The 15,920-nt window shown below is 41.5% G+C and overlaps 1 protein-coding gene across 1 annotated transcript; it reads left to right on the top strand.

Annotated features, from left to right (window-relative positions):
• Positions 1-395: 395 nt before the first annotated feature.
• LOC126511296 (flavin-containing monooxygenase 5-like) lies at positions 396-15,501 on the top strand. The gene is made up of 8 exons (XM_050158355.1): positions 396-530; positions 3,038-3,226; positions 4,005-4,167; positions 5,585-5,727; positions 6,434-6,633; positions 11,391-11,743; positions 14,285-14,357; positions 15,126-15,501. The coding sequence occupies exons 1-8, from the start codon at positions 396-398 to the stop codon at positions 15,499-15,501; spliced, it is 1,632 nt and encodes a 543-aa protein (XP_050014312.1).
• Positions 15,502-15,920: the final 419 nt, after the last annotated feature.

The raw sequence follows: 15,920 nt of genomic DNA, 5'->3' as shown, positions 1-15,920 counted from the left end.
CTTACGTCCTGCACAGGCCTCCCCTGCTCTGCCTGTTCATAGCCCACATGGTGTCATTGCACTTACTAAAGAGCTCACCCCAAATACCTTCTGACATGTTGTCGATATGATTCATGTACCCCTCTGCAACCTGTGGGATTTTTCCAGGGATTGATACACCTGTGTTTCCCTGGCTCACTCTAAGGAGAACTTAGCAGGCAGAACAAGCAGGTTTGTGTGCAGGTTTGTGCCATAGGTTTGCTTATTGTTATTTGTGGCAGATATTCAATATATTAATTATAAGAACAATAAAAATTAGGGCAGTAAACTACAGGTCTTTGTGATAAAGTGCTTTTGTTTCAATTGATTTGGATGATGGTGAAAGTTCTCAATGCTTCTTTGTCAGTGGTAGCACCATGGCCAAGAAACGGATAGCTGTAATCGGAGCTGGCATCAGTGGCCTGGGAGCCGTCAAGTGTTGTTTGGATGAAGATCTGGAGCCAACCTGCTTTGAAAGAAGTGATGACATTGGAGGCCTGTGGAAATTTCAAGTACATTTGCATTTTATTTGACTTTAAATATGGTTTCACTAATATAGCTGTAACAATCTGGATAGTTTCATTAAATGAAACATACAGAATGTCACATAATCAGTCATTTGGTGACCCTAATCTTTGTGCTTACGTCAATTATTGAGAAAATTTGTCAACGTCAGATGAGGAATAAAATTTGGAAGATTGTATTCAAAGCAGCTGAAATCCCGTGTGACCCTCACAGATATTAGTAAAGGGATGGTGGCTATAGATTTTTTTTTAACTGTTTAGATGTGCTGTTCTTATTCAAAGCTAAGGGTGCTGTAGATTTGAGAGGTAGGACAGACTGGTGGTTCATTGATGACCTTCTACTATGTAATTATGTAATTTTATATTCTGTCTTGTGGTAATACCTGCATGATACTCTTTCTTAAATATCCCAGAACACCACAGTAGAGGGATACAGATCAGTGTGTGTAGATCTGTCTCTGTCTGTCTGTCTCTCTCTCTCTCTCTTTCAGAATGTGTGTGTATATATGTGTATGTGTGTGTATATATGTGTATGTGTGTATGTGTGTGTATATATATGTATGTATGTGTATATATGTGTATGTATGTGCATGTGTGTGTGTGTGTTTTATGGGGCAATGACTATTTTTCTCTGAGTTCTAAATAGCAAGGGGCGCACTGTTTTCAAGGGTGCTAAATGTTGAACAGGTTCAAGTTTCTAAGTGAGCATCTTCTTTTGGTGCTTCTCTCCTTTATTGGATGTGCCCATGACACTCAGGACTTGCCATCAATGCTTTCCAGTTCTGGAGATCTTACAGAACTGTTCTGCTCACCAGTCATGGATGGCCCTTAGAGGGTCTTCGTTGACGAAATAAATTTCTTGTATTGCTCTTGGCTTTTATCCCCACTCAGGTAATATAGCAACCATTTAATTGTAAGACTTCATTCCTGTGGACAGTGGTTGCTCTGGCAAAGTAGTTAGCATGGCTATCTCACAGGGATCTCCCTTCCATGCCCCTGAAACAGAGAAGTATCCAAGGAGCAGCCTTGCTCACCCCAAATACCTTCTGACATATTGTTGATATGCTTCATGTACCCCTCTGCAACCTGTGGGATTTTTCCAGGGATTGACACTCGATTTATAAATAACAATATCTATGTTATTTCTTAAGAGTTCATTCATTCAATGAACATTTTTGAATACTTACTTGTACAAGGCACTTTTACAAGTGACAGAATATACTAACAAATATGAGTACAAAATTCTCAACATCGGGGAGCTTAAACTCTAATACAAGATAAAGGAAAATAAAATAGTGTAGATAGTAGCGGTAAGCAAGCATATTGCAAAAGTACAGCAGGATCTGAGACTTGGGAATATTACCTAAGTAAGAGGCCACAGATAACCTCAAGATAAAGTGGTTTGGGAACAATGAGTTAAATAAAAAGCAAGGCTGGGGAGCATCTGAAAAGGGGATTTAGAGGGAACTTGGGGTGCAGAACTGTGAGGTAGGAGCATGGCTGGCTTGGCAGGGAGAACCAGCAGGCTGATGCAGCTGGCTTAGTGCCCAAGGGGGGCGGGGAGCTAGGCTATGCTTCTGAGAGATGAATAAAACTGGATTTTGTCAGTGGGTATAGACTGTAGTGAAGATTTTGACAGAAACTGAGACGAAAGAGAAACATTCTTACATTGCAGAAGGACCATCCTGCTATGTTGAGACTAAAGCAATGGAAAGGCTTAAAAAGTATATCTTATTTCAAAGATTCTCAGTGATAAGGCAGACATATATTATATCAAACTGTATCAAGATTCATGAGAGGACAGCAAGTTGTACTATTTAAAATATGATATAGTGTATCATACATGTTAGTGTCTATTACATTTCTCTTAGCAGTTTTATCATATATATATGAATGATAACTATATGTGCTTATAAGTTCATGACTATTACATATTTTAATTGATAGCTCCTTTCATTAGTATAGAAAATCTTGTTTCTAAAGAAGAATATTTACTGTACAGTGCATGGTATTGGTATTACTATTACTATCTTTTGGTTAGAGCTGGTACATGGAACTGCCTGAGCACCAGCTAGAACTGAAGTGTGGAGACTGTAGACATGGGTAGCGTCTGGGAGTGCATTGGTCCTTCCCATTTTGTGTAGCATTTATGGCTACTACTCCCCCAGCTTTTGTTTGCCTTAAACTGTATTTTACTTTCATACTTAAGGGAATTTTTATTGGGATTAGAAATCATTTTTGATTTGCCATTTGAAAAACGATATTCTCTTTTCTGACATCCATTATTCTGATTGAGAAGTCATACACAGGATTTGTGGTTGGTCTGATATGATTCTTTCTCTAGGAAACACAGGATCTTGGGAGAAAACGTCAGTAAATGTTTGACAATACAGAAAAAGCAATGTTCCACTTTTTAAAAATACCTGACATCACTTAAAATGTTTTATTACCTTGTAATTATGAAGTTTGTTGCAGTGAGGGGTTTTCTCTTGTAGAAAAATCCGTCAGAGAAAATGCCGAGTATCTACAAATCGGTGACCATCAACACTTCAAAGGAAATGATGTGTTTCAGTGACTTCCCCGTCCCTGAGCATTTTCCCAACTACATGCACAACTGCAGACTCATGGACTACTTCAGAAAGTACGCCAAGCACTTCAGCCTTCTGCCTTACATCCGATTTAAGGTGCAGTGTTGCGTCCTGTGTATGTGCACTAGCATGTGAGCAAAGACGCTCACCTGTGCACGCACAAAAGTACCTCCTGGTTCCCACACATGAAGAACAGGTCATCAGTGAGCATCCACAGCAGGAACCATCACAGATCGAAGTCTTTTAACAATTTCAGTTGAATGTGAGGCTGGCAGACTTTGCTCATCAGAACTTGGTCTGGTCGTGCATTGTGGTGGCAAGCCCTCCTCATCGATTCCAAATGTTTGAGGATTTAGAATAATGCTAGTAGAGACTGAGCCAAATCATGTTGCTTACAAAACAAGAAGCAGGCTCATGTAAAGAATATTTTATTTCCTACCTTCTACCTTTGATCAGCACTAAAACCTAAACACACAAACCCATTTTCATCTCATGATGAAAATTTTAATTCCCTGAAATTCAAAATGCCAGCCATAGGTAAAGGGATAGGCCTGTCCTAAGGAGTGAAAAATGTGAAGAAATATCTCCATGCGCATCCTTCCTAGGAAGATAGGAATGCTGTGGCTTCAGCCACTCCAATATTTCATAAAGCCTCAATTGTTTCTGTTTCTATAAAAGAGTATGTATGTAACAGAATTTCCCCAATATGTTGAAAATCCACCCAACACTGAAGCTACTGTGGAAGGAACAGGAACTATATTGTCGTGAATGCCTTAGCTAAGTGTCCCATCCGGGTTTGTGGGACTCGGAGAGGAGGACTCGGCAAGAACTGTCAACTGAGTCACCTGTGTTTCCTTCTGTGTTCCCTTCTCAGACCCAAGTGAGGCATGTGAGGAGGCGCCCAGACTTTGGAGTCAGCGGACAGTGGGATGTGGTCGTGGAGACAAATGGCAAACAGGAGAGCCTGGTCTTTGATGGGGTTCTGGTCTGTAGTGGCCATCACACAGACCCCCACCTGCCACTCACCTCCTTCCCAGGTGTGTCCTGCAGAACCTGCTAGAAAGGCTTTTTCTAAATAACTTACAGGCAGAAATGAGTGGGCGTAAACGTTACTAAATTTCATGAGTGGGCATAAATGCTACTAAGTTTCATGAATGGGCATAAATGTTATTACGTTTCATTAGGTTTCAGTGAATTATCCCTGGTGTCCCTCAGTAGCAAAGTGTTCGTTCCTTCTCTTTTTTTTTAAATTTATTTATTTCTTTATTAATTAATTAAAGATTTCTGTCTCTTCCCCACCGCCGCCTCCCCTTTCCCTCCCCCTCCCCCTTAATAGGATAATGTAATCCATTGAAATACAAGAACAGGCAAACACAATGACCTATGCTCTCCCCCTTATTATCATTACATCCAGCTTCTAATGACTAACAGAAATCAGCCCACATTCAAATAGTCGTAGTCTTGTCAACATATTTGATCTCGGTCTATTCCAGAGAAGGTGCAATTAATAAAAATGAGGGACAAGTGACTAGCAAGCAGCTGGCAAGTCCACACACTTGGAAATCTTAGCATATGGGGAAGAAGCTTCGGTGCATTTATTTATCATGAGTTCATTTTTAATTTTTATTTTATTGGTAAATTATAATTACTTATTCCCCCTCCTTTTCTTTCTTTACTCCAACCACGATATATACAATATATATTATTTAAGGGCTGGCCACTTGGTATTGGATAAACAATCAAAGGGTATTTCCCTGGAGAAAACTATTTCTCTGACTCTCGGCGTTTCTTACTCAACTGTAGTCTAGATGTATGTGTGGGGGAATAAAATTTCCCTCTTCCATATCTTAGCTTCTCATTGACCCATAAAACCAAATGGACAGCTTGCTGCTCCCTTGTAGTTCTATGTGGTAAGATGGTATCCATCTCAACCCAGGGTGTTTTAGCTCCACTGTCTCCCCTGACTAAACCCCTCCTCTGACTTTTGACTTGCTTGCTCTCTCTTTCCATCAAATTACCACCAGGAATCACTTAGAAAATACTTTAAGTTTCAATTCCTTTGTATGGTGCCCAGGAAACCACTGTGGAAAATGGAGACACAGTAAATGAGATTGTTTTAAAATGGTTGTTCAAAATTCTGAGTGAATTGGGTGTAACCGGTGTATAATCATTTTGCACACTAACACAAGTATTTACAAAATGAAAGCCCCTGTTTTTTAAACATTATATGCAATATATTCAGGAAAGCATTTCCAGGTATGAAATAATCTACAGATTACACATCCCATGGGCTTCCTTAAATATGAATAGCATTTGGGAACTATGTGTGATCTTCAGCTGCCTGGCCCAGGTTTCATTTCTTCCTCTTTCAGGTTGTTCAGAATGTAACTTTCTTATATGTGTCAATTTGTAAACGTCCTCCTCATAATGACAAATCATCTTCTTCAACCACAGGCATTGAGAAGTTTGAAGGCTGTTATTTCCACAGTCGGGAATACAAAACTCCTGAGGACTACATAGGAAAGAGAATCATCGTGGTTGGCATTGGGAACTCTGGGGTGGATATTGCCGTGGAACTCAGTCGAGTGGCAAAACAGGTTTGTTGGTGATTATTAAGTTCACTAGGGGAACCCTGTGCATTTGTAGGTATCACACTAAATGTAAGTTTGGTTTAAGAAGGGCCAGAAAAAAATGTAGAGAAATCCATGGACCCACTTCAAGATGTTTAAAATCATGCTGAGTATAAAATGAAAGCAAAATATTCCCCTAAACTACCAATGGGAATAGGCATGCAAACAACCCCCAGGCACCCTAAGGGAGCACTAGAATGGATTAGATGACTGATTTGATTCTTCTTGGTAGGCTCTTTTTATGAGGGAGAATATGGGCTATTTGTCTTCTGGGTCTGGGTCACGCTCACCAAATATTTTCCACAGATTTATTTTAAAGCAAACAATACAGACTGTGACAGCAATATGGCAAATGACTTACGAATTCAAACCCTTATTAACATATGAAGTGCAGCTAGGTCAATATCCAGGAAAACATTTTAGCATGGTATTTCAGAGACAGGTAGATAGGCGACTGCATTTAGTTTTCATGAGTAAATTTGGTGTCATATAGACAGCCCTTTTCTGGGTTTAGTAAAAGTTCTGGCAAAGCACTGCATGGTGGCCACGGCACAAGGCTTGTCCACCTATTCTCCAGTGGTCCACACTCTCCAACAGGGTGATGACTGTCACTTGAACCGTACAACAGACAAGCATTCCTCTCTTCTCTCCTGCTGTAATTACCCTTCCACAGGTATTCCTCAGTACCAGGCGAGGATCGTGGATTTTACACCGCGTTTGGAATAATGGATATCCTATGGACAGTTCATTTTTCACTCGGTTCCATAGCTTCCTCCAGAAAATATTAACCACCGCAGCGGTAAACAAATACCTTGAGAAGATACTGAACTCAAGGTTCAACCATGCACACTACGGGCTGCAGCCACAGCACAGGTGACAAACATGGGGCTTGATGTGGGTAATCGTAAGTAGGTTTGTGCTTTGAAGACAACTGAGCTTTTGACTCCTGATTGACCTCATGCCCTTTGAGCTGTAAACCACTTAGATTTGTATAATATACATTACTGAAGGCAAGTGCACATGTGCTTCTTGGCACCGCTTGTATATTCTCATCCGTTCATCAATCAAGTGACACTTGATTGCTAGACACCAACAGTTTGGGCAAAAGGCAAATACAGTGCTCTTCCCTTCCACAGACATCAACCGTGGAGATGGGAGAAGACTCAAACACGGGTTTGAGCAAAGCAATGTGAGATGAATGTCAGAGACATTGGGAATTTTGTTGCGGTTGGGGTAGACGTGTCAGGGAAGCCCGCAGGGAAGGGGAGCTGTCTACGGTATCCTCCCTCTGCAGGATCACCCCTGTAATTCAGCTCTTATCCCGCGGCAGTGTCTCGGTTCAGAAATCATCAGTAGCCTCCGGTTAATAAGCAAAGGATGGAGAGGGATTAAGAGTAAATGGAGTTAAAATAAAAGACGTGAAATGAAGAAATATTACTCAAACAAGTTAGGTGCCCCAGAGTTCACTCATGGGATACTTATCCACAAGTTCATATATTAATGATATGTTACGGTGGTGCCATCAGGGGGGATTGAGAGTAGAGGGTGTCATGAAGATGAGGCCCCAGGAGGGCTTAGGACTTTTACAAGAGGAAGATAAACTAAGTTAGAGGTTTGGCTCTGTCTTCCTGTGTGGTGCCTTATGCCACTTCAGACTGTGCAGTGTCCCCAACAGCAAGAAGGTACTCACTAGGTGTGTCTTGTTGACAGTGGCTCTCCAGACCTGGTCTAAGTCAATAAATGTTATATTTTTTTAATAAATGATATATTGTTCTAGCAAAGGTAAACAGACAAGTCAACAAATACTATATTTCTTATACGACTATTTATGGTCTTCAAGGGTTAGTGTGTGTGTGGTGTATGTTGTACATGTATGTGTGTATGACTGGATGTGGAGGTCATGGCTTGATGCTAGATATCCAATGAAATTGCTCTCCATCTTATTTTTTTGAGAAAAGCTCTCTCTGTGTACTTTGCTCATCCATTCAGCTAGACCAGCTAGACAGCGTGTCGCAGAACCTTCTCGTCTCCTCCTTCCCATTGCTGAGATGACAGTTGTACACTGCAATGACCAGGTTGTTATGCAGACACTGGCGCTCAAACTCAGGTCCTTGTTCTCGCACAGCTAGCACTTACGGACTTAGCTATCCTGCCCCCTCACTACCTTAAATGTTTCAGCAGATGGTACAAAAGAATGTGACATGTATGTTATGTTCACTCAAAAAATATTAACGATCTTCTATTATGCTGTGAATGAAAACATTGTGTTCTATGGAGGAAGATGAGAACATTTTTTAAACTATAGTGTCAGGAGAATTATAAAGGACATGAATAATGGATATGACAGACTGTCTAGGGGTAGAATGGATGGATAAACTAACAGAATGATCAAGGAAGCAATTTTTAGGAGTGATGTTTAAGCTAAGACTTAAAGAGCGAGAAGGAGCCACCACGAGAAATCATCCAGGAAAGAAGGCTGTAAGTAGGAGGCTTCTCAAGCAAAACACCTCTGAGCTAGGAAAGGTCTGGGTGCAAAGTGAGGAACAGAAGAAAGCCAGCACTCTGACGACATCAGGGAGAGGACCACAAAGAGGCAGAAGCCAAGGCACGTATGTCTGGAGCATGGAAAATGGATTGTGTCCATTTTTTAAGACGATTGCATAATTTTTAATGTCTCTAACTCCCTCTGCTCTACACGTACAGCGAGACTGTTACTATAGTGAGGCAAATCAAAACATTCAGGACCTCACGTAGACCTAGTTTGGCAAACTAGGATTTAGTTTGACTAAATCCATAGTGCAATAGTATTTATTGTTGGTTATAGTCCCTGTGCTGTGGGTTTGAACCTTAACTTGTTCGTTCTGCACATCTGTGACTTTCGATCCTCTGACCCACATCTCTCTAAGTTCTCCTCCGCCCTGAGACCTGTCATCAGCTGCTGTATACTGCTCATCTGACTTTCCTACCTTCTACATGTAAGCAATATAATACAATCTAATACTCTTTTCAGTATCTGCTGTATTTCACACAGCACACTATTTTTTAGGTTCATTATGCTGTGGCAACTGGCAATGTTTTCCTTTTCCTTCTTTATTTATTTTTAAGAATTTTGTATAACATATTTTGATCATATTCACCCTCCCAAATTCATACCAGATATGCATATCCAATACACATCTAGTGTTATGTTATTTTTAAATCGTCAAGACCAATTTGTGCCACCCATGTACTGTTTGATGTCAGCCTTTTAAACTTAGGTTCCTATGCCTACTAGGTAAGTGCTCTACCACCAGTTTCAAGGTTGAATAGCATCCCATTGTACATCTATACCACAGTCATAGATCATATAAAAAGAGAGACAGCCAGAGAGATGTATATTACAGTTACTTACCCTGATGTAGCTACACTTGGGTTCTGTTTTGACTTTTTGGCTAGTGTGAATGAGACTACAATGAGGTGGAGTGTAGATATGTTTTGAGGCACTGATTTCATCTCTTTGGGTGTATACTAAGAGTAAGGATTAGAGGGCACCTGATAATACTATTTTTCTAAATGTCCGGAGCTAGGAGGCAAAAGGATCCATTAAGGCTTTACACAGTATGTCAGTCTTTCTTCTCCATAGGTCAGATAAGTACGTGAAGATCAATTTTAGGGATCCCAAAGGTGACACTCTAGTGCACCCTGGGGAGAGCTTGGTGTGTGGTGCTGGTTAAAGGCAGCATCAATCCTTCCTGATGTGGTACCCTAACTCTAACAAAGTGGGGAAGAGGAATAAGCTGAGTCCCTCCTGAGGCCATCATGCCCAAGAAGGAGGACACAGAAAGGCTTTCTCTGGATAACTCGGCAGGGACAGGATGTCTGCTGGTGTCCTTGTCTTAGCTCACAGAATTGGCCCACTGACCTTGTACCACCCAGAGGAGCCTTCAGGAGCCAAGGCAGCTTGTAGGAAGTGTCAAAGGGAAAGCTCCTCTCATATGTCAATAACCGGAATCCAGACTGAAGAAGATTCCAGAAATTGAGACAGGTGCCAGGGAGAATGAATGGAGAAGAGAAGTCAGCTTGCATGAAAATTTGAAGCAATCTTTAACAAAGCCAAGGCTTCAGGGAATCCTTTAGTCATTAAAAAGGTCATTTCCCAATTAAAAGCCAAAGCAAATAGATAGCAGGAAAAATGTTTGCTAGAAAGATGAGAGACAAGAATGGAGAGGAGATGCAGAACTTTTCAGGTTGAAAGAGGGGTGCTGGGTTCCAGGATACAGTACTGGCACCACACGTGCACAGAGAAACTCCTCAGGTAAGCCCCTCGGTCACATCTTTTCCTCTGTCCTGGCTGAACTGTACTAGTCAGCCATATTCTTTGTCTCCTGCAAGTTAGCTTGAGACTGGGCCTTGAAAAAAACCACAGGCATTTATGAAGGTCTCTGTGTCTTTTCCTAAAACACCAGCAGAAACTAACCTCAGCCTTAAGTCAAACTCTTAAACCTATCTACAAACCCCATAGCCTGGCCTGCTCGCTGGGGCCCACCTAGGTATGGCATCCCTTATCTTGCTCCACCAGGGCACACTGCAGCCTCCGGTGACTTCCTGTAGTACATTCTTTGAACATATGAGCCTGTTTCTGTACTTCTTACTTTAGAATTCCACCCTATTACTTATTGGAGAAGTTTTGAGTGTCTCCAGTCCTAGCCTCTGCCAGATAAAACCCTTAGGTAAATTGTAGCAGAAAGATAGCATAATCTGCCTTTTATTGATCTGCAGATGTACAACATTGGAGAGTATAGTGCAATAGCATTTACAGATTCTGCTAGAAAATATCTCAGCCCCAGGCTTCTAAATCCCATAAGAAGAAAAGAAAGTCATGTGAGTTCGAGTCCACAATAGAAAGTATCAGAGCAGGTACCTCAGAATAGAAGAAGGGGGAAAGAGGATGGGAGACATAAATACTGATGTAAAATTAAATGTGTATAAAGGTAGATAGACAAGAAATGGAAAAAAAGGAACCAGAAAGAAAGGAAGGAAGAGATAGAAGGAAATGAAGGAAAGAAGGAAGGATGGATGGATAGATAGATGGAGCGATCGAACAAAGCAAGCAAGCTACAACTCATTCTTTCTGGGGCCGGGTGGTCTACATGCTAGTGAAGGCACACAGCGTAAGGGAAACATCCCTGAATGTTCTGCTTCGCCTTCATAAGCTCAGGAGTGATGAGGGAATTCATATGAGCTAAGTAGGGGCAGGACCTGAGTTTTAATTCCCAGAACCCACGTGAAATTAAAATTTAAGAGTCAGTCATGGCCACATTTGGAAGGTGGAGCAAGTAAGTTCAGGGAACTCAATGGCCAGGTAGCTTAGCCAAAACCTCAAACTTTAGGCTCATGAGAGACCTTATCCCAAGGGAACTAAGACCTAGTATGATAAAGTTGGATGCCTTATATCCTCCCTTGACTTCTGCATGTTTGTGCATGAGTACATACCTGCACACACACACACACACACACACACACACACACACACGCACAAACTCCTGTGTTTGGAGGGAGACCTGACAAGGGAAGTTGCTACCTTCAAATCCTTCTTTCACACATTGCTTTCTCTTTCTTAGATTTGCTTAAATTTTCATTTTTCTGTACAGACCACTGAGTCAGCATCCCACCGTCAGTGATGATCTTCCCAATCACATCATCTCTGGAAGAATCCAAGTGAAGCCCAACGTGAAAGAGTTCACGGAAACAGACGCCATCTTTGATGATGGCACAGTGGAGAAGAATATTGATGTTGTCATCTTTGCCACAGGATACAGCTTTTCTTTCCCATTCCTTGAGGAGCTGATTGCAGTTACTGACAACGAAGTGTCCCTGTATAAGCTGATGTTCCCTCCAGACCTGGAAAAGCCAACGCTGGCTGTCATCGGGCTCATCCAGCCCTTGGGCATCATCCTACCAATTGCAGAGCTCCAGTCTCGCTGGGCTGTGCGGGTGTTCAAAGGTCTGTGAACAAAGGCTGTGAGGGGGCCTGGCAGTTTGCTTAAAGTGAACCCTCATTTCTCTTCACACTAGTTTCCAGTTAAACATGCCCTTCCTTTTTGTTTTTGTTGTTTTCCTTTTATTGACAATAGATTCTTTTCTTACATAATATATCCTGATTGGGATTTTTCCCTCTACCTCCTCCAAGTTCCTTTCCACCCCTCCCATCAAGATCCATCCCCTCCTGTCTCTTCTTAGAAAACAAATAGGCTTCTAAGGAAATATGATTATAATAAAAACTAACACATCAGAATTGAACAAAACAAGCAAAGAGAAAAAGCCCAAGAGAAGGCACAAGAAACAGAGACCCATTTGTTCACTCACTAAGAAATCCCATAAAGTCACTAAACTAGAATCCATACACACACACATGCCCATGCATGCATCTCTCTCTCTCTCTCTCTCTCTCTCTCTCTCTCTCTCTCTCTCTCTCTCTCTCTCTCCCTCTCTCTGTACATGTGTGTGTGTATGCAAAGGACCTGTATGGCACAAAGAGAGAAGGAAAAATAAATAAATTTATAAATAAAAAGATAATTTAGAAAAGGAGAAAGCCCTTGCCTCAACATTATGAGACAAGGAACCTCCAAAGATGCAATCAAGTTTGTTGTCTATTGGCCATCTACTGTTGGGCATGCGGCCTACTCTTAAGAGTAGTTTTTCTCAGTAAAATTTCCTTGAAGGGAACTAAATTTTCATTTGAAAATAGTTATCAATTAGAAATTACTTCTGAGTTAGGGATGAGGGCATGTGTCTACTTCTTCTTTCAGCTCTAGGGCCCCATCTTGTGAAAAAGACCTGTGCAGGCCCTGTACATACATCTCAGTCTCTGAGAGTTCTATGTGTGTTGATCTTGTTGATTTAAAGGGTCTTGTTTTCCTGATGCCCTCCATCCCCTAAGGTGATTACAATCTTTCTGCCTCCTATTACATGGGATTCCCTGAGACCGAGGGACTGGAGGAGGGCATTTGATGGAAACATCCCTTTTGAGGCTAGGTGTTCCAAGATCTCCCAATGCTCTGCATATTATCTGGCTGTGGGTCTTTGTAATTCTTCCCAACTTCTGCAGGAGGAAGATTCTCTGATCTATGATTACAATAAAATGTCACTAGGAATCATGTTATTGCTGTTTTTATTGATTTGTTGGTTTGTTTGTTTTAGAAGAGTAGTATTTGGTTTCACTCTAGGTCCCAGGCTATTTAACTTCAGGTTCTTGGTCGCTTGAGCAGTGCTGGGTATGGCTTCCATCTCATGGGGCGGGCCTTAAGTCAAGTCAGACATTGGTTGGTTACTCTCACAACCTTTGAGCCTCCACTGCACTAGCATATCTTGCAGGTAGGACTCCACTGCAGATTAAAGAGTATGTGGCTGGGTTGGCGTTCGTTTCTCCTTTGGTATCATGCAGAGTACCTTTCTGTACGAACACTAGCACATAGCGGTGAAGGCTCTAAGTAGGCACCAGCTTGATGTCTCTGTGCTCAATGAGTTATGTGGGTGTTGCCTTCAACAATGGGGCCTTGATATCAGGGTGTGGAGAGCAACTAAGAGTCTTGGATAAAGCCTGGGTTATTTGGGAATTGCCATGGGAGTCCCTTAGCCAACAACTCAATAGATACAACGCAATCCTGGTACTAGAAGCTTCATTTGGTAACAAGAAGTAGACAGTTGGGGATCTGTCTCCCACATTATTTGGGAATTTTATTTATATTTTCTTCATATATGTCTATATTTTAGGAAGATTCTACTATATTAGGTTTTCATAAAACCCCTCAAATGGTTCTTAATTTTAGTTATCTCTCACCATATCCCCTCCCTTGTCTTTCTTCCCTCTCCCATTCCAGCCATGCCCTCATGCATCCATCACTATCTGTCCCCTCAGTTCCTTTCTCTATACCTGACATCCGAAGTTCTAGGGATTGTAGCTTATCATTAGCTTAACAACTAAGACCCACATTGAATACATATTTGTCTTTCTGGGTCTGGGTTAACTCACCCAGGATGAATTTTTTTTCTAGTTTCATCCATTTGCCTGCAAATTCCATGATTTCAATGTGTAAATTTACTACATTATTTTTACCCATTCTTCTGTTTTTGAGGGACATCTAGATTGTTTCCAGTTCATGACTATTATGAATAGGGCAGCAATGAACATGGCTGAACAAGTGTCTCTGTGGTAGGATGAAGTATCCTATGGATATGTGCCAAGAGTGTGGTACAACTAGAATTTGAGGTAGATGATTCCCATTTTCTGAGGACCCAGCACACTGATGTCCATGGTGCCTGCACAAGTTCACACTCTCACCAGCAGTGGATGGGTGTTCTTATTCCACAGCCCTGCTAGCATGAGCTGTCACTTGGCTTTTTGATTTTCTTCCAGGTGTAAGATGGAATCTCAAAGTCCTTATGATTTGAGATGACTAAGGATCAACAACTGAGGATGTTGAGCATTTAAGTTTCACATGCCCTTTTTATTTTTGCTAATCCTGATGGGTTTTTTCACTTCCAGGGCTGAACAAACTGCCCTCCATGAAGACCATGAAGGCAGACATTGCCCAAAGAAAAAGGGCTATGGAAAAACGGTAAATAAAAATGCAGTAAGAAGTGTTTGGAAACCTCAAAGGGATGACGGGCTTCTTAGCGTGGAATTCTAACTCAGTTCTCCATGTCTATCTCACCCTTCTCCATTCCCTACACCTTGCAATCACACAGCACAAAACCAAGTGCACATCTTAGTCCTCTGGCTCAGTCCTCTGGAATGAGTGTATTCTTATCCCCTGCATATCTTACTAAGTCTGCATTACATCTGCCACTTCCGTCTCCATCTTTAGTTGTAAACGGAGACTGCTCATTTGTTCCCGGGCCTCCCAGACCCAAATAAACACACAGAAACTATATTAATTACAACACTGCCTGGCCAGTGCATATCACATAGCTAAGTATTTAGCTACATCAAAATCTTTTTTTTAAGTTCTTCAAGCCTTTCTCTGGCCTCCACACATATACACTACAGCACTTACACACACACACATACACGCATGCACACACAAGCACACACTAAGAAAATAAATACAAAAAAATCACTTCTAAGAAAGGCATTTTAAAGACCATTGTGAACACAGTCTGTAGAAAAACATCCTGCTGAAAAAAAAAAACAAACAAAAAAAAAAAACAATTACTGTACATTGAGGGCTAAAGCTTGGATTCTGTGTTCCATTCAGCAGCTGGGTGGTTCTTGGTTTCTCAAGGAAGCTCGCTCTCATCTTCTTTACCTCTAAGGTAGAAATAGTTAAAGCTCCTTCCCATTCCTGGAAGCTGAGTCTTCCTTCCATATTCTGTCTCTGCTTTAGGTATGTGAAGACAGCCCGGCACACAATCCAAGTGGACCACGTTGAGTACATGGATGAAATTGCCACTCTGGTTGGGGTGAAGCCCAACCTGCTTCTCCTGTTTCTCTCAGATCCAAAGCTGGCCATGGAAGTTTTCTTTGGGCCCTGCACCCCATACCAGTACCGTCTGCAGGGTCCAGGGAAATGGGATGGGGCCCGGAGAGCCATCCTGACTCAGAGAGAGCGGATCATGAAACCCCTGAAGACCCGAATTACTATTGAGAACAATCACTCCACCTCAGGGCTCTCTTGGATAAAGATGGCACCAATTGCCCTGGCATTTCTGGCTACGGGTTTAGCATACTTTAGATATATTTACCATGGTAAACGCAAGTGAATGAGTGAATTGGGAAAACATGTCCTCGTCCTCCCTGTAGATCACTACAAAGTCTTTAGAGAGTAGCATATGCCAGTCTCATTTAACACGACTATAGCCACAGAAATGTTTGGACAAGCGTTACAGGCAGAAGAGCCCTTTAAAATGGGTGTGCATTAACTTCTACAAACCATCTTGACTCACAAGGAGAGCTTCCCTTAAAACAGCTTTGAGCCCATACTTAAAACTTAAGAGGCTTTTGCAGCCAAGCTAATCCTAACTGGTTCCACAAAGGTTGGTTATACTTACAGGAAATCGATAAATACTAATTGTGCACTGCTAATATTTTTCCATTTAATAATTTTTCCTTCTAACTCATTGAGTCAACTTGTGTCAAGATTCAAAAGCTTCAGTTTAAAGCACAGAAGTTTAAAAATATG

The sequence above is a fragment of the Alexandromys fortis genome, unplaced genomic scaffold, assembly GCF_014885135.2.
Source record: "Alexandromys fortis isolate MF-2015 unplaced genomic scaffold, M_Fortis_MF-2015_v1.1 scaffold_97, whole genome shotgun sequence".
NCBI lineage: Eukaryota > Metazoa > Chordata > Mammalia > Rodentia > Cricetidae > Alexandromys > Alexandromys fortis.
This window is presented reverse-complemented; position numbering and strand designations above follow the sequence as displayed.

Bases quoted from the DNA above. Each gene is read 5' to 3' on its own strand.
- LOC126511296 (XM_050158355.1), top strand. From the start codon at position 396: ATGGCCAAGAAACGGATAGCTGTAATCGGAGCTGGCATCAGTGGCCTG. The intron at 531-3,037 runs GTACATTTGCAT...TTTCTCTTGTAG, and splicing joins GAGGCCTGTGGAAATTTCAA to AAAAATCCGTCAGAGAAAAT. The intron at 6,634-11,390 runs GTGACAAACATG...TTTTCTGTACAG, and splicing joins GGGCTGCAGCCACAGCACAG to ACCACTGAGTCAGCATCCCA.